Source organism: Silene latifolia, chromosome 3, assembly GCF_048544455.1.
Source record: "Silene latifolia isolate original U9 population chromosome 3, ASM4854445v1, whole genome shotgun sequence".
In the NCBI taxonomy this organism is placed as follows: Eukaryota; Viridiplantae; Streptophyta; class Magnoliopsida; order Caryophyllales; family Caryophyllaceae; genus Silene; species Silene latifolia.
Window position 1 is genome coordinate 9,200,870 of NC_133528.1, and position 24,707 is coordinate 9,225,576.

Here is a 24,707-nt window from a genome sequence, read left to right on the forward strand (position 1 = left end):
AAGACTGAGTTAAAAAGTGGGACTGTTTTCAGATTATTGAAAAGTGAAATTATTTCTGGAAGATGATCTAAAGGTGGGATTATTCCCATCAATTTTTCCTATTTTTTATAGAAAATATCAAACCAAGAAATAAACCCATTAGGCCATTGTGTACAACCATTAATCCAGTAAATAATCAGTCATTATCAAGAAACGAAGAAATAAACCCATTATTTTCTACAAAATATAAATTCAAGAAACAACCAGTTTTACTAAGCAACAAGCCAACAACGCACCATTATTTTCTTTGTAATCATGTTAAACGATCGAATTAATGGATAGTAAAGGATCGAATTGATGTAATTTGCACAAACCCTAGATTCAATTTGGGGAAAATTGCAAAACAAACTTGGTGAGAGGCTGAGAGCTGAGAGGGAGACGTCAATTGAGAATTTAAAATGGTATGAATATTGATATTAGCCGTGTCCACATATGACACGGGCCATGTCCGAGGTGTCTTAGCCGTGTCCAAGACGTATTGGAATTAAATAAAACCAAGGACACGGTTCAAGGTGTGTGGGACACGTTTTGAGGCGTGTCTCTCGCGTGTCCGTGTCGGACACCGTGTCCGACACGCGAAGGCTAAAAAACAGGCGTGTCCGTGTAACCTAGTTCTCAACCCATGTCCACGCACAAACAAACGCCCCTAATAAAATCTATGTAATTATTATACAAAAGAAATACAAATTTCAAGCAGCTTAAATTAAATGTCTACGAAAACTTCAAAACATCCTAATTATTTATTTATATTAAATTAAAATAAAAATTATCAAAAGAAATTTTAGGAGAAATATAAGTATATATAACCTTCAATTTTTTTTTTCCCATACTATGTTGAAAAAGTCTTTCCATAGAATCGATATTTGACTAATTAGGAAAGGACTAGGGAATCAACACGAGGGAATTACTTTACTCTTTACGTGATTGCCAAGGAAATCCTATTACCAAATTTCGTGTCCATATAAATACAATACTACTCACACACGTCCTTATCTATTTATGCTTAACTAACTACAACGCTTAATCTCCAATTTTCCATTAGGGCAAATCACTTAAACGTCCAATTCAAAAGGAGTTGCTCATTGCTAATAATATTGTAAGTATATTCTTCTTTAACATTCATATTATAACTTGAAAGTAAGTCTGCTTAATCCGATCCTTTCTTACCTCATTATTTGCAGAAGCCTTTGTTATACAGGAATAATCATGTATTCATGTTGTTATGTAATGTAATTTTTGTAGCTTGAATGTTTGTAACTTGAATGTTTTTTTTTTTTGGTACGAATTTTTGTAACTTGAATGTAGTTGTTTGGTCTTAATTTCGGTCTAAACATGAAAAGACGAACATGACTGTAACATGACTATATTAGTTTAACATTAATTTTTGTATAAAATTGTTTTACACAATTGTAAAATCAGGTGATATTTTACCTAAATTGTCCTACTAAAATATGGATTTCGTTAAGACTTCAATCTTTTGAACACTTCTTATTAATTTGCATCCGAAGAATTTGTTTTGTTTTTTGAATGGTTAAGATCAAGATTATTTTTTGATAACATGGTTTAGTTTAATTACTTGGTGGAAATTTGTTCCTTGTGTATGTAACTACGTACTCGTCTTAACCTAATAAGAAACGGTCTCTCACATATCTTAAGTAACTTTTTAATGCATGATTTAAAGTTTTAACCTTTTCTCTTTCGATGGGATACATAATTTTCTCGTAACCAAAAACTTAAGCTGATGGCTGAACTTACCTAATATTACTAGTTTAAGACCCGTTCAAAGTTGCACGGGCATACATGAAAAAATATATAAATAATGTTTCTTACATTCTTACTCCCTAAAAATTGAGAAGCTTGGAGTTTTCACAATTTTCTAAGACTATTTCCGGTTTGCTTATTCATGGGAATTGTGGCCTTAGTTGCATATTTTGATTTTCATTACATTATGAGTAAAATACGATAACTGTCAATATGTTCATCCCGAACCAAATTGCGAAAATTCAACATGGAATCATCCCCCTTATACTAAAAGAATAAGAAAACTGAAAATTTTCCCGCCTAAATGTTTTTAGCTAGAAATTGGGCCTAACTTTATCTAGATATGTATTGGACCTAATATATGGACTTTATGTGTCACAGTATCTCATTAAACACCGCAGCTTTTATAGTTGGGTCAAATGTATTTTATTCATTATTTTCTCATTAGTTCAATATATGTATTTTAAATATCGTAAATATTATATTTAAACATATGCAGATTGTACTCATATTATTAAAATCAGTGTGTGTTTTTCACTTTTTTTATTTTTTAAATTTTTTACCACGTTTAAATTGTTACTTCGTATGTTGTAACAAAAATTACAAAAATAGTTATATGCTTCAAATGCGTAAAAATATGCATAAGTTTTTGTAATTAAACTAAAAATCTTATTTTTTTTAATCATGAACTTATTCCGAGTAAAAATGTAAAATTCACTCTATTTAGATTCTTAGTATTTTTACACATTAACAATTATAGATAGTTAAAAATAAAATTCACAAGTTCATTTATATATGATTATTAGTTCTAATTGTTATGTTCTCTACACATGACAATCTAAAATACCGTGCATTTGCACGGGCTCTATACTAGTTTCACATTACATAAGTATTAAGGATAATAGAAATTATATATCCATTTCTAATCAACAATTTCGGGTGACTCATATAGGCTTTCACGCTACTTTAAATTGGAAAACACCAATATGATAAACAACATCCCCTTCTTATGCACCAATTTGGTGCCTCTTGACAAAATCAGCATCAAAAACATTATCAAGTGTGCTAACTTGGAGTATTTAGGGGGCAAAGAACATTTGTCAGCGACTAAGATATTCAAATTGTGATTAGCATGACGAAGCCTTGATGAAAATAAAGATAGTTTAGGCCGCTTGTAATAGCCATTAAAATCTTTAGTCTCGAGAGCCAATTTTATGGAGTAACTTTTCCGAGTTTTTTCCGTGATCGATCTGAAAGTAACTAATAGTCATACCAATATATAAGAAATATAACTAACTCGTTAAATCTGGCATTTCTAAAACATTGTAGCGACATATTTAAGGGATCCAAATTCCTCCTGCAGTTAAAGAAATTTTTAGAAACTTATAAATAGAGGAATGATAAACGAGAAAAAGGATTACGCATCTGAGGTAGTACCTCAGACCTTGTAGTTTTTGAGCATATATACATTTTTTCTGAGCATATTACTATTTATAAATATAGTTTTTGAGCAATATTATATTTTTTTAGTGTAATGTTTTAGTAAATGTGCTCAAAAACTTAATACTAAAGTAGAACTGATGATAAACGCAGAAAATAAACAATAAGAGGTACTACCTCAGATGTATAGTCTATGAACTGATGATAAACGCAGGAGAACATTTTTCTACACAACCCAAAACAAACATTAAAATACAATGTAAAAACTTCCTAAGAGATAAAGATCCCATTCATGTTCCTCATCATACCCGAAACTGTTTTCTTTTCCTTCTCTCATATCTTTCTTAATTATTTGTATCTAAGACCCCTTTTGCTGTTCTCAAATGCAAATTCTAATGTTTCTAGCCTACACCTTGGATTAGCATACATAGTGATATATATAGTATAAGTAATTAAATGATGAATTCCCGCGAAAATGTAATGATATAAGTAACAGAAATTCTGTTTATTGAAAAGTTACGGGATGGAAAATAAGATTACTTGCAACCCTCTTCACCATTTTAATGAACATTACTTTCATATTATATTATTTTAGTAATTCCTTGTATTCCAAATTTCGAATGTTTCCATATCTTGTATTTTCCTAATTCTCGTGAACTTAGAACTCTTGTATTATAAATAGGTTGTATCGTCTTGTTAATAAAATCAAGCTTTTCATAATTCTCATTATTCTCGTATAATTAGATCTATATTTGCTGCAGACTGCACAATGTCGACTTCAAAGGGAGACAGTAATAATAATCAAGAAACAGATGAAAATATTGAGATGTGGAAGCTAAAAGGACTAATCAAGAAACTCGAAACAGCGAAAGGAAATGGCACAAGCATGATCTCGCTTATAATCCCACCTCGAGATCAAATATCTCGTGTATCAAAGATGCTAGTCGAAGAATATGGAACCGCTTCCAATATCAAAAGTCGAGTTAATCGACAATCTGTGCAGGGTGCAATTACATCTGCACAACAAAGACTGAAACTTTACAACAGGGTTCCTCCTAATGGCCTTGTTCTGTACACTGGCACATTTACGACTCCTGATGGCAAGGAAAAGAAGGATACTTTCGACTTTGAGCCTTTTAAACCGGTTAATGTGTCACTGTATATGTGTGACAATAAATTCCATACTGAACCGCTTAGTCAACTGCTAGACGCGAAAGAGAAGTATGGATTCATTGTGATGGATGGGAATGGAACCCTTTTCGGGACACTTAGTGGAAATTCTAGACAGGTGATTCATAAGTTTAGTGTGCATTTGCCTGGTAAAACTAGACGCGGAGGACAATCTGCTGCTAGGTTTTCTCGTAACAGAATGATTGCGCGTCATGATTATGTTAAGAGGACAGCTGAACATGCTGCAGAATGTTTTATCAGTCAGAAGAGTAATCAGGTTACTGTTTCAGGAATTGTACTTGCTGGTTCCGCGGATTTTAAGTCTGAGTTAATTGAATCTGGTTTGTTAGATGCGCGTCTGAAAGCAAAGATAATGAAAGTTGTAGATGTGTCTTATGGTGGTGAAACTGGGTTTAATCAGGCGATTGAGTTATCGTCTGAGGATCTTGCCAATGTGAGGTTTCTTGAGGAGAAGAAGTTGATTGGGAGGTTTTTCGAGGAAATTAGTAATGATACAGGAAAGTATGTTTTCGGGTTGAATGATACATTCAAGGCCATGGAAATGGGTGCTGTGGAGACCCTTTTGGTTTGGGAGATTTTGGATATTACTCGTTTTGTATTGGAAAACAGCGCGACTAAGGAAATTACGATTAAGCACTTGAACCAGGAGGAGGAAATTGATAAGAGTAATTTCAGTGACTCGGTCACAGGGGCAGACTTGGAAATTCTAGAACAGATGCCTTTGGTGGAATGGTTTGTGAATGAGTATAAGAAGTTTGGTTGTTCCCTTGAATTTGTAACCAATAAATCACAAGAAGGGTCACAGTTTTGTCGCGGGTTTGGTGGTATTGGCGGTCTTCTTAGGTACCAGCTAGATATGAGGTCTTTTGATGAAGAGGATGAGGACGAAGTGTATGAGAATGATAATGATGATGAGCAAGTAATGTATCAAGATTCTGATTAGCAATCCATACACTCTTCCTCTGTGACAAAGAATGCAAAGGGGCAGGCCGCCTGTACTGATGTCCGGGCTGTCAAGGGGGCTCCTGTCGCTGCCCCGTCTCCCATGAATTGCCATAAGGCTTCAAAGGTACTAGGCAAACCCTGAAACTTCAGTTAACTTATTAGGATATTCTCTCGTGTACTCGTTTTCTATGGGTGTACCCCTTGTTTTTCACAAAAAAACTTTGACCGACAATAATTCTCTGTTACGAGTTCAAAAAGCGGTAATTTTTTTTTTATTCAAACCAATTATCTCGGTAAGGCCTTGAATTTGAAAAAAAAATTCACCGATTTTTGAACTCGTAGCTAGTAGTTATGGTTGGTCAAAGCTTTTTTAACGAATAAACTTTGACTGACCATAATTCCCGACTACGAGTTGAGACGTCAGTGAATTCTTTTTCAAACTGAAAACCTCTTCAAGACGGTCAATTTGAAAAAAAAAAGTTTATCGTATTCTGAACTTGTAACCAAGAGTTATTGACGGTCAAATTTATTTTTTTTGCAAGAAAAGAGGGGTAAATCTTAGAAAACGAAAAAGTTATTAATGACAATTGTACATTTTTCTTGTGACTATTGTAACATCTGCTTTAACTTCAGGCGGAAATGAAGTTGAAAGTCTCTTCTTCCACATCACTAGTGCGGATGAATGAAAAGCAGCATTCTGGCATTACTGATGTCCGAGCTCCTGGAATCACTGATATTGCACCGAAATTTCATTATGTGGATAAGGAGCAGCATTCTGGCTCTACTGATGTCCGAGCGGCTAGAATCACTGATATTGAACCGCCTTTGAAATATCATCTTACGGATGAGGGGCAGCATTCTGGTGCTACTGATGTCCGAGCTGCTAGAATCACTGATACTGCACAAATTAAGGTATGAAAATCTGGTTTGGTTGTTTACTGCAACAAATCTAGCTGATGTCCGAGCTGCTAGATTATTATGCATTCCAAGTTCTAACATTTAGTTTCTGTGGTATCTATGTTAGGCATTTGGACCAAGTGATGTGTATACACTTCCGCGTTCTTCCGATCTCCAGGATCCATAGTAAACTGAAGCTTATGTGACATGGTTGAAGGATTTGCAGCACAGATCAGAATGATTGACGTCTGACTGATCTGTCTTTGGAGGCCGTTAATAAGTCTGTTATATGCGAGCCAATTATATTATCGGTTTTAGTCGTGATCAAGGAATTGGTCTTCTAGCCATTATCTTAGTCTTTTCATTCTAATAATTGCTTAGACATCTAGTAATTTAGTATACTGAATTTATTTGCTGATTTCAATAAAACTATGTCATTGCTTTACTTTGAATTATTATCAGTGGCACAATTGTTATATGTTGAGGTTTTACCTTGAAATACGTTAATGATTGTCGCTTATCGAGTTACCGTCAAGTCTAGAAGGAATCTTGACATTTTTATAATAGATTAAATGTAAATTTTAGACACGAAAACAAATCCACGCTGCACCAGGCACTATAATGTACACATTACAAAATACTCGTACTAGTATCATACTATAATCGATTTTATACTCGGTTCACGAATATAAGCGCTAATCTTCTACTCCAATTTGATAATTTGAAATTATTGCTAATCTTACTCAAAAAATGATTTGCCATGTTGTATTAGACACTTAAGTATTGATATGCGACACACGACCAAAGTAATACTCTGCTGAACTAAATTAAAATTTGTTGAGATGAATAGAGCTGAAATAAGCCGTACGGAACTAACTTAAACAAGAAATAAGACAAATCTTCCCATTAAATCCTTATGTTTTACTCAACTTATCTAACTTGTCTAAACCCACTAGGCCACCAACTACACTCCAAGTCATGTTCACTTGTTCTTGAAAATCTTGACCAACAAAACCCCCAAGTCCTCAAAATTTCATCAACATTTTCTTAAATTTCCATGAAAATTCTATAAACCCATTTCATTAATTTCAATTTAGTGAAATACCCATATCTTAAATTTCCCTAAATTTACACCTAATTACCTCAAGATTGCATTTTTACATCTTAAATCATACCCAAATTATAGAACATAATTTGATTAATTTGGTCAAATGATGGGAAATAGAAGAGATCGGTTGGTAAAACATGGGAGTAGTAATAGTATGAGTATGAATAATAGATCTAGAATTTTTACTGCTATTGGTATTGGTATTTTACTGGGTTGTATCTTTGCTTTTTGTTACCCTTATGGGTTTTTTCACCCTCGTCCTCCTCTTTCTACTGCATCCCATCTTTCCAATTCTAATCCCAAGGTAAATTAATGTTTTACTTTTGCGTTATGTTGATTTGTTTGACTTAATTTGCACCCTCAGTTTTAATCATTTGTTTACCTTTTATTCCTTGTGACGAGTATTTTAATCATACGTAAACAAATGAGTAAGACGGAGGAAGTGCTTGATTTGATGGGTGTTCAAAGATTTTGTGTTTGTTTGTTTGGTTGGTTGGTTGACTTGGTTTGTGGGATGCAATGTTAGCAGCACATGGAATGGTTGTTTGTTTAGAGACATAGTTAGTATCTGTGTTTGGCATTGTAGATGCTGGCATTGGGATGAAAATGGCCGAGTTCGACACGTAAATGATTGTATTTTATTGAGACTAGAATTTAAAGATTGCATCTTTATTGAATGTAATACTCACAGGCTGTACCTTTGTGGGAATTTGCTATTTTGGATACTAGAGGAGTAGAGGGTAGTCGCTATAGCGAGTATAACTCGGAAATTCATATGGTACATTGGTACCTGAGTTATATGCAGTATGATTTGGTGGAGTCTGATTCTTCGCTTTAATTACACAAGATGAGGGAAGGGAAGGGAAGCGAGGGGGAATGAGAGTAATGCTGGTAGTAGTTGATGACATAGCATACCTGTGGAACATGGACTTGGGGGACTAGCTGATATTTGATAATTCGATACTTGGTTGAGTTTAAGGCTATTATGGTGGGTTGAAGGCTAGTATGGTGGTTTGAAGGCTAGTATGGTGGTTTGAAGCTTATATCTTGGATTCTTGTTTCCTACCCTGAATAGCATAGGTTGGTGGTGACTGGTAAGTTGATGCTTGCCAAAATTATATGCATCCTGCATTGGAAACGTTGGTCGAATCTATAGCTTTAAGTCTAATAAGTAATATGTAAAGATTGTGGCTTTTTTAGCATGATTTGTTCGTGTCTGTGGATGTATGTAGATTGAATCATTGAAGCATTAATTCTTGAAACGGTCCCTTAAAAACATAAGCTGGTGGTGGACTAGTGGGAATAATTAGTTGGGGGAGATGTTCTATTTCGTGAGTTGGATGATACCATGACTCTGTGAGCTCTGTAATGTTAGTAGCTTCTAAAGGATGATTCATGTCAGCCGACCCCAAATCATTTTGGGATTAAGGCTCTGATGTTGTTGTTGTTGTTGCTTTACGGTAAGGGTGAATGTGTGGTTTAAGTGGAATGTAATTCTTTTGTGAGTTGGATGATTCCACGAGGTTGGTATTTGGTAATTTTGGTAGTATTTGATTAATGCTCAATTCTTGACTGCAACGGCATATAATATATTCCGGGGTTTAAGTTGACTGTAATTCTTTTTGTGAATCAGACGAGTACTACAGATTGTGAGCCTGATGAGCGGGCCAGTATACTCAAGGCTGATATTATGGGGTTGAAGGAGAAGAATGCAGAGTTGAGAAAGCAGGTTAGGGAGTTGAATGAGAAGCTCAGGCTTGCTGAACAGGCGAAAGACACGGCGCAGAAGCAATTTCTTGCATTGGGTCAGCAGCCCAAGGCAGGTGCTTTTGGTACGGTCAAAAGTTTAAGGACTAACCCAACGGTGGTGCCAGATGACTCCGTGAACCCTAGATTGGCGAAAATATTACAAGCAGCAGCAGTTAGGAAGGAAATTATCGTTGTGCTGGCAAATGCAAACGTGCGGGAGATGTTAGAGGTGCAAGTATCCACTATCAAGAAGGCAGGCATAACGAATTACTTGGTTGTGGCTTTAGATGAAGAGATTGAGGAGTATTGCAAATCGAATAATGTATCCGTCTATATGCGGGACCCGGATAAGGGGGTGGATAGTATTGGAAGGACTGGAGGTAACCACGCTGTTTCGGGATTGAAATTCCGTATTCTGAGGGAGTTCCTGCAGCTTGGTTACAGTGTTCTGCTGTCAGATGTCGATATAATCTACTTGCAAAACCCGTTTGATCATCTGTATCGTGATTCAGATGTGGAATCTATGACAGATGGTCACAATAACCAGACGGCTTATGGTTATAATGATGTTTTCGATGAACCAGCCATGGGTTGGGCTCGATACGCTCACACTATGAGAATTTGGGTCTACAATTCCGGATTCTTTTTCTTACGACCCACAATTCCGTCTATTGAGCTGTTGGATCGTGTTGCCGACAGGCTTGCCAAGCAAACGTTATGGGACCAGGCAGTTTTTAACGAGGAACTCTATTTTCCTTCACATCCCGGTTATGAAGGGCTTCATGCTTCCAAGAGAACGATGGACTTCTATTCGTTCATGAACAGTAAAGTCCTTTTCAAAACTGTGAGAAAAGATTCTAATCTAAAGAAGCTTAAACCAGTTATAATCCATGTTAATTACCATCCTGACAAACTTCCGAGAATGAAGGCTGTTATCGAGTATTATGTTGATGGAAAGCAGGATGCATTGGATTCTTTCCCAGATGGGTCTGTATGATTATTACAATTTACAGAAGCTGATTCAATTTCAAGAGTGCGTTGCTTAGCACTCTGAACGGGATGTCAGATGTCTTGACATCAACAGAACAGTTGTAACCCGAGGCAACTCTTGTGCTATTTCACCTTTTGTAGTTCAATTAGATGTTTCCTTTTAGAGCTTTCACCGTCTAAAACACTTCTCGATTGTAATCGAGTGCATCTTAATTGATAGATGACACTGCCAATGGTCTATGCTGTTGTATATTGTTAGCACCTATGAATTTTGATGATTGTTAACTCTGAGGAAGTTTCTCATCCGGTGTATTATGTGGTACGTTTTTGTCTGATACGGAGAATTATTTGTCGGAGATGCTGTAGATGAATGCAAAATGCAGAATATTTGTTTTCTGTGTTGGAAGATTTCTCGAACACTGTTCTTTTTTTGAAAGTCGACATCAAATCCATGTTCGTACTCAATTCACTAATCATGGAGGATTTTTTTTTTTTCTATCAAACATTCAAAGGATTCGCTGCAAAATCCTTGTTTTACACTTTCACGGATATATACCCGTCTTAAATGAAAATTTGCCTATAAACAAAGACCTATGTATCAATCACAGTGGTTTATTTCTGTCAGTGAAGCACATTAGATTATCAGTGGCGACACTCCAGAATCGAACTCTTGGGATACACTGTCTTGAGAGTCGGAAAGATTAGGAAGCTGGGCGACAGTGCCCATATTAGGGCTACAACCACCAACCATCATCATCTGATACACATGATACGCACGTTCAGGATCTCCAGCAACTCCATACCCTCGAATGAGAGCGTTATAAGTGAACACATTAGGCTGCAAGCCCTTGGCTAAAAGCTCCTCATATAGCTCTCCAGCCTCCACCATCCTCCCCGCAATCCCTAGATGTAATATCAAGCTATTGTACGTATACAAATCCGGATAAACCCTTCGTTCCTTCATCTCATCAAATAGAGACAGTGCATCTTTCACCCTTCCGGCTCTCCCCAGGCCGTTGATCATAAAGTTGTAACAAATTAAATCAGGATCGAGACCTTGTCGTTTTATTTCCTCAAAATAGTCCAAAGCTTCATCAAGCTTTCCTAGTATTAACAGGCAGTCAATGAGAATAGAGTATGATTTCAGGTCAGGTCGGATTCCTTCCTTAACCATTCTCTGAAACAAACTGCAAGCCGTTTCTAGATCCCCCGATTTGCCATACCCATTAATCAGAATATTATAAATAGCACAGTCATGGTCACACCCATACTCGATCATCTCATCAAAAAACCGCTTTGCTTCGTCTAGTCTTCCGGACTTTGATAGACCATCTATCAACGGTCCATATGTACGAGACGTAGGTGAAAAGTCTCCACTAACAAGACTATAGAATATATCAATAGCCTTGTCTACGCGATTAGACTTTACAAGGCTAGATATAACAATATTATGAGTTTTCGTGCTAGGAGTGCAACCTCGGATCTGCATTTCTTCGTATAGGTCAAGCACGAGTCTGAGTTTTCTTGATTTTCCGAAAGCATCAAGTAATAAGTTGTATGTGCCCACATCTGGTGTACAACCAGAACTTTTCATTTCCTGAAAAAGATTCCAACCCATTTCCTGCAGACTGATGTCGAGAAGACCGGCTATCAAAACATTGTAGAGTTCCACTGTTGCATGGATTTTATAGTTTCTGATCTTTATGAAAAAGTTATGTGCTTCAAGTGACCGTCTTCGTTTGGATAAAACCTTGAAAAGGGGAAGCAAAAGTGAGTCATCTTGGCATAGTTCAGTAGATATCAGTTTCTCGGCTAGTGTCATAGATTTATCAATGTTGGCCTGAACAATAACCCCACTCATCAAATCCTCCCAAAATCGCCGATCAACATGATCTCTGCATTGAGATACAAAAACCCTGATAATACTCAGAGCATCCTCAAACCTAGAATTTTCAACTATACCAGGAACAAGAGTACATATAGTGACGGAATCAGGATAGAGCATTTTCCTCATATAGTGGAACACTAAAAATGCATCAGTAGCTCTCTTCTCTGCAATTAGACCTTGAATGAGAGTATTATACGTCACAACATCCGGGAAGCAATTCATTTGTCTCATTTTGTGAAAAAACTCCATCGCGTATTTAACCTCACCGTTTTTGGAGAGACAATCAAGAAGTGTGTTGAATGTAATTGTGTTTGGATGACAACCATTTTTAATCATAGCAGTGAAGAAATTAATCGCCTCTTGGACTTTTCCTTCTTTTCTCAATCCCGATAATAGCGTGTTGTAGGTTACAACTGAGGGAGCAAGCTTAAGATCAATAATTCTCCAATACATTTCCCATGCTTCATCGACTCGATCAACTTTGTAGAGCATATCAATCAGAGAGTTAACGACAGGCACATCAAGGTCGCACCCATCTTCAATCATCTCTGTAATTAACTTTACAGCATCATCCACCTTACCTGCCTTACTATAGCACTTCATCATCATGTTATATGTTATAGAATCGGGAACCATTCCGCTCTTTCGGAGTCCATTAAAAACTTTTTTAGCCTCCTTAAGCCTCCCAGCCTCAGCAAGACTATATAAGGAAGCATTGCAAGCAACAATATTCGGTACAATTCCCTTAGCCTTCATGTTTTCAAACATTTGCAAGGCTTTATTTGATTCTCCCGATTTCCCAAAGTAGTCTATAAATAGAATGTAGGTATACGCAGTCGGCTCAGTGCCAAGAGAGCCCAAGTTCTCAAAGAGATTTAATGCTTCATCCAGCCTATCTGCTCTCAGTAGACCGCCAATCACCGTGTTGTATGTATGAAGGTTCGGCAAGATTCCTTGTTCTCTCATTTCGTCTAATTGGGCAAACGCTTCTTCAAATCTCCCCAGTTTTGAAAGCGTATTTATGAAAATGGTATGAGTTACAACATCCGCATCATACCCATCAGTTTTCATTTGACTCCAAAGTTCCTGCACAGACTCCAAGTCTCCGGAATCACTAAATTTATCCATCAGAGTTATATAAGTTACTCTATCGGGTTTTTGACTACTATCTTTCATTTTCAGAAACAACGATTTAGCATCGTTGAGTTTCCCAGCAGCACAAAGAGAATCGATGAGAACCGTATAAGTCACAACGTCAGGACCACACCCCTCTTCCTCCATTCTTTTCAAAATTTCGTGTGCCTTATCAATTTTGCCAGCCCTCCCAAGAACTCGTATACATATGGTGAAAGTATAAACATTAGGTCTCAATCCCAATGTTTCCATCTCTTTTAGTAACCCCATAACCGTTTCAGTATCCCGTCGTTTCCCAACTGCAACCATAAGGGCAGAATACGTCTTGAGACTCGGCTTATGTCCTTCTTTGATCATTCTTCTGTACACATCCAAAGCCTCCCTACTATGTCCAGACTGAAGAAGTAGATGTATCAACCCAATATATGAATAAGCATTCAGAACGAACCCAAAAGACTTCATTTTACCGAGTGCAAGAGGAGCCTGCCTTATTCCTCCCCTTACATCTAACACCTTAAAGATTGTCAAATATGTCGTTGTATCCCTGTTAATTATCTGCTTCTGCATCATATCAAACACAAAGACCATATCGTCTACCCTCCCTTTAACCCTTAGAAACTCAAGCATGTAGTTACAAGTCTCAGTGGTATGGACAATGTGGGGTAAATCCGCAATAGTCTTGAAGTAATCAAAAGCCATGTTGGGGTCAGAAATTGACCGTAAAACCTCCATTATCCTTTCAGAAGAAGCGTTGTTTTTTGGCATGTCATTAACCACAAAAACCTCATCTGAACTTCTAATCAATGCCCCACAATATACTTGTTTCCTTCTATGTTTTCTCCATTTTATGACGGGCCTAACAATTAAAATCCTACCACTTTGAGCATGTATTTCTCCTACAGCAGAAACACACATCTTAACGGAACAACAAAGATTTAAAGATGTTGTAGCTTCAATATGACTAGCCACGTTGTCTCTGCAGGTGAAATCAAATGAATTTCAGCAAAAATATCCGAATTCACAACATCTGTAAGCAAGGAACTTTTAAGTAGAAATAAGTAATTGGGACATACGCATTCCTTATAGGCAAAGTTACAGCGTTTGCCAGAACTATTTGCCCCATCTTGTGTGGTTCGTTGAAATACAGCACATGCCTGATACTCAAGCCTGATTCAGAAGTCATCGAGGTAAGACTGATGCAGAAAGCAAAGAGCCAAAGATATTACTCTTTTTACTAGCCACATGTAACCGTGTCACAATGTCTCCCACCCTCCGCCTACAACTTATGACACGCCACTTCTTTACAGCAACAATTTGAAAACTTTTCATGAAATAGGAAACCTAGTCCAAGCAAATAACAGAAATCCTAAGACCAAGCCCTACAGCTCTAAAACAGCAACAACATTACCCCAATATTTCAAGAGCTTCCGCAAATGGAGAGTATGAGGGGTCAGATGTATGCAACCTTACCCATGTGCTAACATCAGGAGAAAGTTTTCCTGAGTGACCTATAATGAAAATTTCGGCACATAATGCTACATCACAATTAAAAGAATACAGCCTCTTTGGCTCAATTGAAAATGGAATCCCAGTACCCTTAGCCTTATTTTAAACAAACTGCACACTAAATACCGATGTTAGTCTGACTCAACTGAAAGTGTCGGACACGACAAGGTGTCAAGTGTAGAATACAGTTATTTTCCCCAAAGTTCTCAACTTTGTGGTCTAAAATGAAGTGTCAAAGTGTCGAACACTTGCAACACGCAACCAAAGTGAAAAGTCAGAACATAGGCAAATAGGAAAATAGCCAGATACCATACATCCCAATCTCAAAATCCAACTACTGCACTACATTTATACAATGAGTGCATAAAGCATAATAATCAATCATTCCCAATAACATTCAGCAGAAAATAAAGTAAATTCACCAAAGAACAAGAAAGAGCACAACTCAATTACCACAATACATGATTAATTATCAATGCTAAAACCCAAACCTAAACCCAATTCATAAAATGAGATTAAATCAACAGCAAAAGTAAGTCCAATACCCGGTGGCGAAACTAAGGAGGGCTAACACTCTAACAGGGGCGCTTACCCTCGTTGGACAGTGAAAATTTGTAAAATATTTTCCTAATTTCCCTTAAAAGTACTAGTTCGCCCCCGCTGCAATTTTCCGCCCCCTAACTATAAATCCTGATTATGCCACTGCAAATAACAAACTAAAACAAAACTTATCTGAAGTAAGTAAAAAAAAAAATAAAAAAATCACATGAAGCAAGTGTAAAACATTCAAAAAGGAAATTAATTTACATAATTAAATGCAATTTTTTCTTATAATTAAGTTATTAAAACACAATTTAAACAAACCCAACTTAATTTATAATCTAATAATGAAATTTTTAAACTAGAAATACATAATTGAAGCAATACATAATTTGGGCATTTTGAAATGAAAGTGAAAAGATAGAGATAAAAAGCAAGTACCTTAAATGTAAATTGGAAGAAAGGAGTGAACTTTATGCAAATTGTTGAGAAGATTAATGGTGAATTTGGAGAAATTAGTGAAATATGTGAGTGTTAGAGATTAGAGTGATAGATAATGGAGAAGATGCAATGTAGAAGAGGAAGAGAATGGCGGGGAGTTGGATTATGTTTTTGATAACTTGGTTTGGATTAACTAAACCAAATCGTTAGGGATGTCAGCGGGTTGGGTATAAGCGGGTACTGCCCCGTACCCGCCTCAGTTGGGGTGACTATGGGTACAACTTTCGCGGATGATGGGGCGGATACGGGTACAAAAATTCCACCCGCTATAGTGGGGCGGGAATGGGTTTTACGTCATACCCACCAAATACCCGCCTACCCACCAATTATTAAAAAAATACATATATTATTATGACTTTCGATAATGTAATTTACTAATTTTATTGAAAATCTTAAACTAAGATTATAAATATGAAAAATTACGGAAATTCATAGTGATTAAAGTACAGTTTATTTTAAAAAGTATCGACGAAAATTATGACATAGGTGGTTGGTGGGTAAACGAGGCGGATACGGGCCTAGATTTTTATTTGGTGGGGACGGGTACGGGTATGGAAACTTGTACCCGCCATGGGTGGTGGGGCAGGTACGGGTATTGGAATTGCTTGGTGGGTATGGGTACGGGGGACCCTATATCCACCACCGCCCCGCCCCGCCCTAATGACATCCCAACTAATCGTCTCTTGTAATGCGATTTTATGCTAATATCGTGAAAATTGATCCTTATCAAGGCGTCAACATTGAAATAAATATAGCAGACAATTTTGACCCAACTCGACCCAACAGAACCCGAGAATGTTGCAAACCGAACCAGCCCGGTGACGACTTGTAACCGGACGCAACTCATGATCAATGGCTTGAACCCGAACCCGACCCAATATGAACCCGATCAGTTATCAACATATGAAAAACGTACCATATCCTAATCCATTTAGGCCATGTTTTTTTCGACTGAAAGTGCTGAACTGAGCTGAATTGAACTAAATTGGATGAAACTAAAAGAAGAGTTAATACGTGAATAGATGAGTTAAACTAAATTAGATAGAGCTGGGCGGAACTGAAATAAGCTGAAATTAAGTTAGAAAAAACTTAGCCTTACATATTCATAAACACAAATTCTTGTTTCAGACGGACACTTTTGGTCTTATTTGTCAGACGGATAAAATGTTGCCATTTTTTAAGAAAATATAACCAATTAATTCATAAAATGTTATGACTAGAGGTGTCATTTTTTACCCTGAAAATGATGTGAACAATAATGGTAACATGTTATCAAAAAATAACAACATTTTATTGTAAAATGATGACATGTTACCCGTCTTATTTCAGACCAAAAGCAATGGTCTTAAAAAAAACGGACCGATTCATAAATCATACATAACCTCTAATTCGAAAGCAAACGTAAACCATGGACCAAAACAAAACACTCTTTTTTTTTTTTTTTTTTTTTTGGTGCAAACCAAAACAGAACACTCTAATCTCACTAGAGGTGATCATGGGCCGGCCAATGTGGGCTTGGGCCAGGCCTTTCTAACAAAAGCGACCCATTTGTGTGGGCTGGGCCGGGTCGGGCCAGATACGTGGGCTTATTTAGCAAGCCTAAACCCGGCCCTTATGAGCTAATGCGGACTTTTGGACCTAAATGGGCTTTTTCAGGTCCTAAAATTTACGACTTACCCTACAAAATAATTAGCGTAATACCTTCAGTTACAACTTTTAAAACATACATAGTGTATAAAATTGTACAAAATATGATATGCATATGAATTGCTCTCTAAAATAAAATAATGACAAAAATCGCCACTTTAGAATGCTTAATCATGCATTCTTAGATACTTATGATTTATGTTATGTATACTTTGTTTTATAAATCTAAAAAAATATATACTTGAGTTTGTAAAGAGTTGGGTATAACTTTAACGCTACTTTAATACTCCCTCTCAGTCACTATATTGTTCCCATTTGATATGGGCACAATACTTAAGGAAAAGTATTAAAATACGAGTAAAAGAGTTGTGTGGGGTTGGTGATAGGAGAGAGGGATGAATCCCCCTTAAACTAAAAGAATAAGAAACCTCCAATATTTTCCCGCCTAAATGAAAACTACTCTATAATTGGGCTTAAATTATGTCATATCTACAATTGGGCCTAACTGTTTAGTTTAGTAAATTTATAATTCTAACCTATTCGAGCCTATTTTTTTCCTTAAACTTTAACTTATAATCTATCTTTGCTTAATACTATGTGAAACGTTTAAATTTCGGTTAATTTTTTTATTTAACATATATACGTAAGTATATACTCCATATTATAACACATATCTTATCTGATTGTATTATTAAAGACATTAATTAACAGTTATATTACGTTTTTGGTGGATATAAATTCATATAATGCTATAATAATAACATTTTTTTTTAAACAAAGTTAACAAAGTTGTTTCAAGAAACCAGAAATCTTATATGGATTAGAACTGTTGAACCATTTCTTTATACCTCTTAATACAAAACATCACTAATAGTAAATTGCATAATAAAATGTCAAATGGAGTTAAATAATATTAGTATAATTATTATTTTCTTTAATATACCTGTCTACAAAACCGCGCATTTGCGCGGGATCTATACTAGTTATTAGTAGTTAAATAAAGAATTGTGGGGCCAAAACATAAAGGAAAGTAATAAAATAGGAGTAAAAGAGTTGTGTGGGGTTTGGTGATAGGAGAGAGGAATGAATAAAATAAGAGTAAAAGTTACCAAAAAAAGAAATGGGAACATTAGTTGAATAATCCGTTTCGGGAAAGTGGGAACATTATAGTGACGGGGACTACTGGGAGGGAGTAGGTTTTATTAGAAAAAATATTCATTATTAATAAATATGGGCCGGGCCGGGCCAAAATTTGGGCCAAACGCATGTCCCAAACCCGGCCCCCCAAAATATTTTGGGCCTTTTTAGGCCAGCCCATGGGCTTTTTTGAGCCAAAACTAAAGACCCAAGCCCTTCAAAAAACCGGGCTGAGCCGGGTAGGGCCAATGGACTTGGGCCATTTGATCAGCTCTAAATCTCACCTTTGTAATTTCTATTTTCTATCACTAGCATAAATTTTGCCAAACCAAGAACACCCCCAAGACTCAAGGAAAACACACTCCAAAATCAATGAAAGCAAGCTCTCTATTACACCCATTACCTTCACCATTATCATTATCATCATCATCAACAAAACCTCCATTAATTTCAACCCTTTTTCACAAATTCCACTCTTTCAAACCACAATCTTTCAATCCTCCAATTTCATCTAAAACCCTACATAAACCCAAAACACCCCTCTTTCTAAAACCACCAATTTACTCAACACAATCATCACACCTTCAAACCTTCATAACATGGGCAAAACACCTAATTACATCCCTAGAACCAACTTGTACCGATTTCGACTCGTCTATACTCCACAGAGAGCTCAAATGGTTCCTAGACGACGCGGTCGAGGACCCATCAATGATAACCCAACCATCAGGGACAGTTCAGTGTAAAGTTGTTAACTTGAGGGAGAATTTGGATACAATGTATCAACTTTGGGAGGATAGGATGGTAAGGAGAAGACCTTTTCAGTATATTGTTGGGTGTGAGCATTGGAGGGATTTAGTGTTGAGTGTTGAAGATGGGGTTTTGATTCCTCGGCCCGAAACCGGGGAAATTGTAGATGTTGTGGAGAGTTTGGTTAATGGGGTTGATGGGGGAAATGGGTTGGGGAAGGATGGGATTTGGGCTGATTTGGGAACTGGGTCTGGTGCTCTTGCTATTGGGATTGCTAGGGTTTTGGGTGGTGAAGGTAAGGTTGTTGGTGTTGATGTTAGTGATGTTGCTGTTTCTGTTGCTAAGTATAATGTGGAGAGGTATGGTTTGCAGGTTAGTGATTTGTTGTTTGTGATGTTTTTGATTAGTTTTTGTGATTGAGATTTTAGGTAATGATTGAAATTGATGTTTTGTATATTATGGAGCCCTATTGGATGCCCTAGACGGTTTCAGATGATGATTCATGTCAGCCGACCTCAAATCATTTTAGGACTGAGGCTCATGTTGTTGTTGTTGTTGATTTGGAATTGATGATTTGTATATTATGGAGCCTTATTGGATGTCCGATGATGATTCATGTCAGCTGACCCCAAATCATTTTGGAACTTAGGCTTTGATGTTGTTGATTTGAAATTGATGATTTGGTACTGAGTAGATTAGTGGGCTGTCATTTTATATTTGTGATGTGATTATACTGTGGAGTGACTTAGTTTGCAGGTTAGTAATGTGGATGTGGATTTGTCTTGATTCTAGCTTGATTGAATGTGAACACAAAGGTAAGGTTGCGTACATCCGATAGTTTTTGTGATAAGAGTATTTAGGTAGTGATTGAAATTGATGATTTGGTAATGAACTGATTAGTAGGTTGTCATTTTACTGTTATGATTTGATTATGTTGTGGAGTGACTTGGTTTGGAGGTTAGTAATGTGGATATGGATTTATCTTGATTCCTGCTTGGTCGTACCTTACATAAAGGTAAACTTGCGTACATCCAAACCCCTTGCCCTGTTGAGGTAAGTAATATGGTTGTGTATCTTGATTGCAGCTTGATCTTATGTTGAGCAATGGCCTTCATCTGTTGTTAACAGAAGGGTAAGGCTGTGTGCATCTGACCCCTTTACTCCACATGACTAAGAAACTAGAATTGGTGAAGGGTAAGGCTGTTGATCTTATGTTACTGGAATTGGTGAAGTATGCTGAAATTGAGAGGTTTCCTTGCCAATCACTAGGGACCTTATATATCCTGACACGACCAATGTAGGAAACCTAGTCTTTAGCTCAGACCATATGTAAGCAGACGAGTAACCAGAGAGAATGCTGTTGTCTTTAGTATAATTCTGCTGTTGAGTTTCAGCGATTGTGCTATTTGGCTAAATATGTAAAAAATCAACCTTTAGGCAAGTTAGTGTGGTGAAGATTATAACTTTGAGGCTTAATGGCCTTAGAGACTAGAACCGCAGATAAAGATTTACATTATGATCTGATAGTAGCAACTACAAACAGTATCGAGTGAAGTGTAAGCAAAGTTTGCTACTTTATGCTGAGTGTGGATGTAAAGGACAGGCTTATGTTAAGAAAATAGATCTCGAAAGAAATATTAGTCTAACTTTTGCATGTGGCCTAGATTTTAGTTTGTTTTATCTTGACTTAAGGAAGCAATGTGGACATGTATTCGTCATGATTCCGCCTTGATTGAATGCTACTAGACAACTAAAACTGCATAAGTTCGATCCCTGTACCTCACCAAAGGCAGGCCTTAGTTGATACAAGTACACCTTGGTTGAATGCTTCTCAAATTTGAGCTACTGGTCAATTAGATATGTGAAGTAATGAATAGATTGGTAGATGATACAAAAAAAAAATAGGATTAATTAATGGGAATAATCCATACTATGGCCGTCCTTCCTATAATAATCCAAACTACGCTTTAACTCACTATAATCCTAACTATCTTACTCCCTTCCCGGACTGAACTTGGTCATTTTAATTACCTGAGGAAGCAGGTCAATTCTAATTTTTGTTCCTCCTTCGCCATTCTTTCTCTCTCTTCTGCAACTTTTTTTCTCTGCCTCTCTCTTCTTCTTCCTTGAACCTTTTTTTTTGGTTTTCACTGTTTCCTAAATATCATCTTCTTTTAACACGTTAACTTACCCCTTATTTTTAGTGTGGTTTTTTAGTTACCTGAATCTACCCCCTTCTTAATTATTTACCATCCTACCCACTCAACTCTCCTCCATCACCATATCACCACCACCTCCACAACCGATGTTCTCCACCCACAATCACCACCACACAACCGCTACCACAACTCATGGACCTCCTACGGCCATCATAACAACGCAACTCCACAACCGTCCTAATCCCAAATTAACATTTACTACCCAATTAAAATGGGGATCTAAGGTTTTGAAAAATCATGGTTGATTTTGTGCTTCACAATCTCCTTCACTTCGTTTCATTTGGTGCCTGAACACGCAAATCGAGTGGGCTAAATTGAACAATGGTAGTGGTGGCACCACAGGCGGTGCTCGGATTCAGGTGGGTCGAGCCAATGGCGCCTCGAATGGTGGGCGAACGTGTTGCTGGTTGCCGATGGGTTGTGGGTTAATGTAAGGTAGGGTTATTGGTGATGGAAATGATGGTAAAGATGGTGAGTTGCCATGATCTTATGAATATGATGGTGGAATGGCCATTGATGAAGTATAGGATGGTTTTTGCGTACATGGAAAATTTTTGCATTTGGGTGGAGATTGCTAATGACGGGGTTAACTAATTGGGCCATGTGAGTAGAAATTGTAATTTGTGGGTGTTTTTGGGTAAGTTGGGATATGGTTTAGAATTGGGTAAGAGTCAAGAAGAAGATTAACAAAGATTAAAGGGAGTGATTAAGTATGAGTAGGTGAGAAAATAGAAAATTTAAGAGAGAGATGATATCATTATGATCATTTAAGCATAGGTTACCTGAATAAGCCGGTCAGTTGGGGGTAATGTCAGAAGAGAGTGAAATAGTTAGGATTATAGTGATTAAAGCATAGTTTGGATTATTATAGGAAAGACGGTCATAGTATGGATTATTCCCATTAATTAATCCAAAAAAATAATTGGGTATGAAATGAGTATAATCTTGAGTCGCAAGGTTTGGAGGTTGGTTGGTTACTTAGGTATCTACAGTTAGTCCATGCACGAACATATGAATATCCGACGTATTTTTACAACTTGTTTTTAATGTGCAGTGAGTAGTATGATTTGAATATTGTTGTGTTGTTCAGTTTTTGTCCTAGAGTTTTTAGTATTGATAACATTGATGATTTGGGTTATTGATAGATTTATTGATTGTCATTTTATCGTTATGATTTTTGATTATATTGTGGAGTGGCATGGTTTGGACTTTGGAGGTTAGTAATGTGTATGTGTATCTAACATATCTATCTTGGTTACAGTTCGATCATATGTTATTAACACAAGGGTATGACTGTGTGCACCCGACCCCCTTACTCTTCCATTTGTGGGACCCCTTAAGGTGTTGGGGTAATTTTGCTGTTGCAGCTTGATCGTATGTTACTAGAATTAGTGAAGTATGCTAATATTGAGAGGTGTTGTTGCCAACCACTAGGGACGTTCTATATTCTCACACGACTAATTTTGGAAACTAGTCTTTAGCTCAGACCATATGTAAGCAGATAAGTAACAATAGAGAACGTTGTCTTTAGAATAATTCTGACTTTGATTTTCTGCCATTGTACGATTTGAGTATTTGGCGAAAGATGTGATGTAAAGATTCAACTTTTAGGCAAGCTAGTGCGGTGAAGATTAAAACTTTGAGGCTTGTGGCCTTAGAAAGTTGAATAGCTGATAAAGATTTACATTATGATCTGTAGCAATTGAAGTGTAAGCAAAGATCGCTACTTTATGCTGATTGTTGATGTAAAGGACAGGCTTTAGGTGGTTGGAATTTCAAAGGTTATATCTTGACTCCATTGATTTGTTGTTGGAATTTCAGAATTTGGAAGTATAAAAATAATCAATCAGAGTATGCGTTTGGATTTTATGATGATTTTGAAACTTATTGGTCAATTGATCCGACATACATTGTTAATTGTATCAGGATATTATAGACATAAGGCAAGGGTCTTGGTTTGATCCCATTATTGAGTTTGAAGGGCAACTTACGGGTCTTGTGAGCAATCCGCCTTACATACCAAGTAAAGATATGGATGGACTGCAAGCTGAAGTAGGCAAACATGAACCTTGGCTTGCACTGGATGGTGGCGTGGAGGGCTTGGATTATTTATCTTATCTTTGCACAAAGACGTCAACAATGCTCAAACCCGGTGGTTTCTTTGCTTTCGAGGTAGGCTTTTAGGCTTATAACAAATACAAAGAATCGACTTTTTTTTTTTTTAATGAATATAAAGGGTGCTGATGTTATTCTGTACTTTTGGGTGAACAGACCAATGGTGAAGAGCAATGCAAGATTCTGGCAAACTACCTGGAGAATGAGAGCGGAGGTAGCATCGGTAATGTAAAAATTGTATCAGATTTTGCTGGTGTCCCACGGTTCGTTACTGGTCACCGCAGAGAAACTAGATAGCTTGGATTGTTTTGGAAGCCACTCAAGGTAAGACGCTATTTGAGTCACTCAGAGTCGTAGGATCATAGGTTATAATAGTTTGATTTCGCATACTCGATGTACAATGGCTACTGTTGAAATTTGTGATTCATTCTTAGATTCATAAGCACTAATTGTACATCCTGAAAGAAGAGAACAGTTGATCCATTTTAACAGTGAGATAAAAACGCAATATTAAAACGAGTCGGAAAGTAAGAGAATGAGAAGATGAGAAAGTCTTTTTTATAATCTTGCATATAACATTTTGCATTCATCTGTCCATATATAGACAGACAAATAGTAAAATGCACTGTGAAAATTTCACGATATTTCTCGAAAATTAAGGTAAGCTGGTTTTCACCTAGATACGATATTAGCAGAAGTATTCGCAGCCACACCACAGTAAGGCTGGGAAATCAAGATATCTGCAGTAAGCATTTGTATTGGGACCATGCCGTTTCAAGCATTCCGCCCTGCAACGTTCATCAAGCACCTTGGCACCATCGCACAGTGGTGTGATCCATGGGAATGACTCGTCGCAAACCTTAGCCTCTGCCTTCATCTTCACGCTTGCCTCTTCTACTTCGAAATCAAAAAAGAAATTCACGACCCTGTAAAAATTGTCGAAGAATTGGACCGACATTATTATGGTGTTAAGTAAAATAAAAAGTATACCTGATACAAAGACGATGAGTACCATCCATAGACAAAAAGCTTTCCACATCTTAGCCATTGTTGTCAAATATTACCGACGAAGAAATACTTGCTGATGAATTTATGAGTAGCAAATAACATTGGCTTGCTATATATATACAAGAAGAGTTAATTCATACAG

At 36.9% G+C, this 24,707-nt stretch overlaps 5 protein-coding genes across 7 annotated transcripts; 4 read left to right on the forward strand and 1 right to left on the reverse strand.

The window, feature by feature from the left end:
- The first annotated feature begins 1,020 nt into the window (after positions 1–1,020).
- LOC141647087 (eukaryotic peptide chain release factor subunit 1-3-like) lies at positions 1,021–6,718 on the forward strand. Its single transcript, XM_074455128.1, has 3 exons — positions 1,021–1,135; positions 4,002–5,500; positions 6,010–6,718. Exon 2 carries the CDS (start codon positions 4,010–4,012, stop codon positions 5,372–5,374), a length of 1,365 nt encoding a protein of 454 aa, XP_074311229.1. The 5' UTR covers positions 1,021–1,135; positions 4,002–4,009; the 3' UTR covers positions 5,375–5,500; positions 6,010–6,718.
- Positions 6,016–6,718, forward strand: LOC141647089 (uncharacterized). Its single transcript, XM_074455131.1, has 2 exons — positions 6,016–6,288; positions 6,401–6,718. Exons 1-2 carry the CDS (start codon positions 6,016–6,018, stop codon positions 6,458–6,460), a joined length of 333 nt encoding a protein of 110 aa, XP_074311232.1. The 3' UTR covers positions 6,461–6,718.
- On the forward strand, positions 6,366–10,455 carry LOC141647088 (arabinosyltransferase RRA3-like). Of its 2 annotated transcripts, none has more exons than XM_074455130.1 (2): positions 6,366–8,272; positions 8,386–10,455. In XM_074455130.1, the coding sequence occupies exon 2, from the start codon at positions 9,072–9,074 to the stop codon at positions 10,125–10,127; it is 1,056 nt and encodes a 351-aa protein (XP_074311231.1). In that variant the 5' UTR covers positions 6,366–8,272; positions 8,386–9,071; the 3' UTR covers positions 10,128–10,455. The 2 variants fall into 2 exon arrangements, with proteins under 2 accessions (XP_074311231.1, XP_074311230.1); XM_074455129.1 differs by having other exon boundaries at positions 7,110–7,685; positions 9,015–10,455.
- An 89-nt stretch (positions 10,456–10,544) lies between these two features.
- LOC141647086 (uncharacterized) lies at positions 10,545–15,812 on the reverse strand. 2 transcript variants are annotated; one of them, XM_074455127.1, is made up of 4 exons: positions 15,630–15,812; positions 15,241–15,364; positions 14,216–14,309; positions 10,545–14,118 (listed from the first exon to the last, which is right to left on the reverse strand). In XM_074455127.1, exons 3-4 carry the CDS (start codon positions 14,263–14,265, stop codon positions 10,755–10,757), a joined length of 3,414 nt encoding a protein of 1,137 aa, XP_074311228.1. In that variant the 5' UTR covers positions 14,266–14,309; positions 15,241–15,364; positions 15,630–15,812; the 3' UTR covers positions 10,545–10,754. The 2 variants fall into 2 exon arrangements, with proteins under 2 accessions (XP_074311228.1, XP_074311227.1); XM_074455126.1 differs by lacking the exon at positions 15,241–15,364 and having other exon boundaries at positions 10,575–14,118.
- A 2,943-nt stretch (positions 15,813–18,755) lies between these two features.
- Positions 18,756–24,093, forward strand: LOC141647090 (uncharacterized). Its single transcript, XM_074455132.1, has 3 exons — positions 18,756–19,595; positions 23,369–23,614; positions 23,714–24,093. The coding sequence occupies exons 1-3, from the start codon at positions 18,846–18,848 to the stop codon at positions 23,852–23,854; spliced, it is 1,137 nt and encodes a 378-aa protein (XP_074311233.1). The 5' UTR covers positions 18,756–18,845; the 3' UTR covers positions 23,855–24,093.
- Positions 24,094–24,707: the final 614 nt, after the last annotated feature.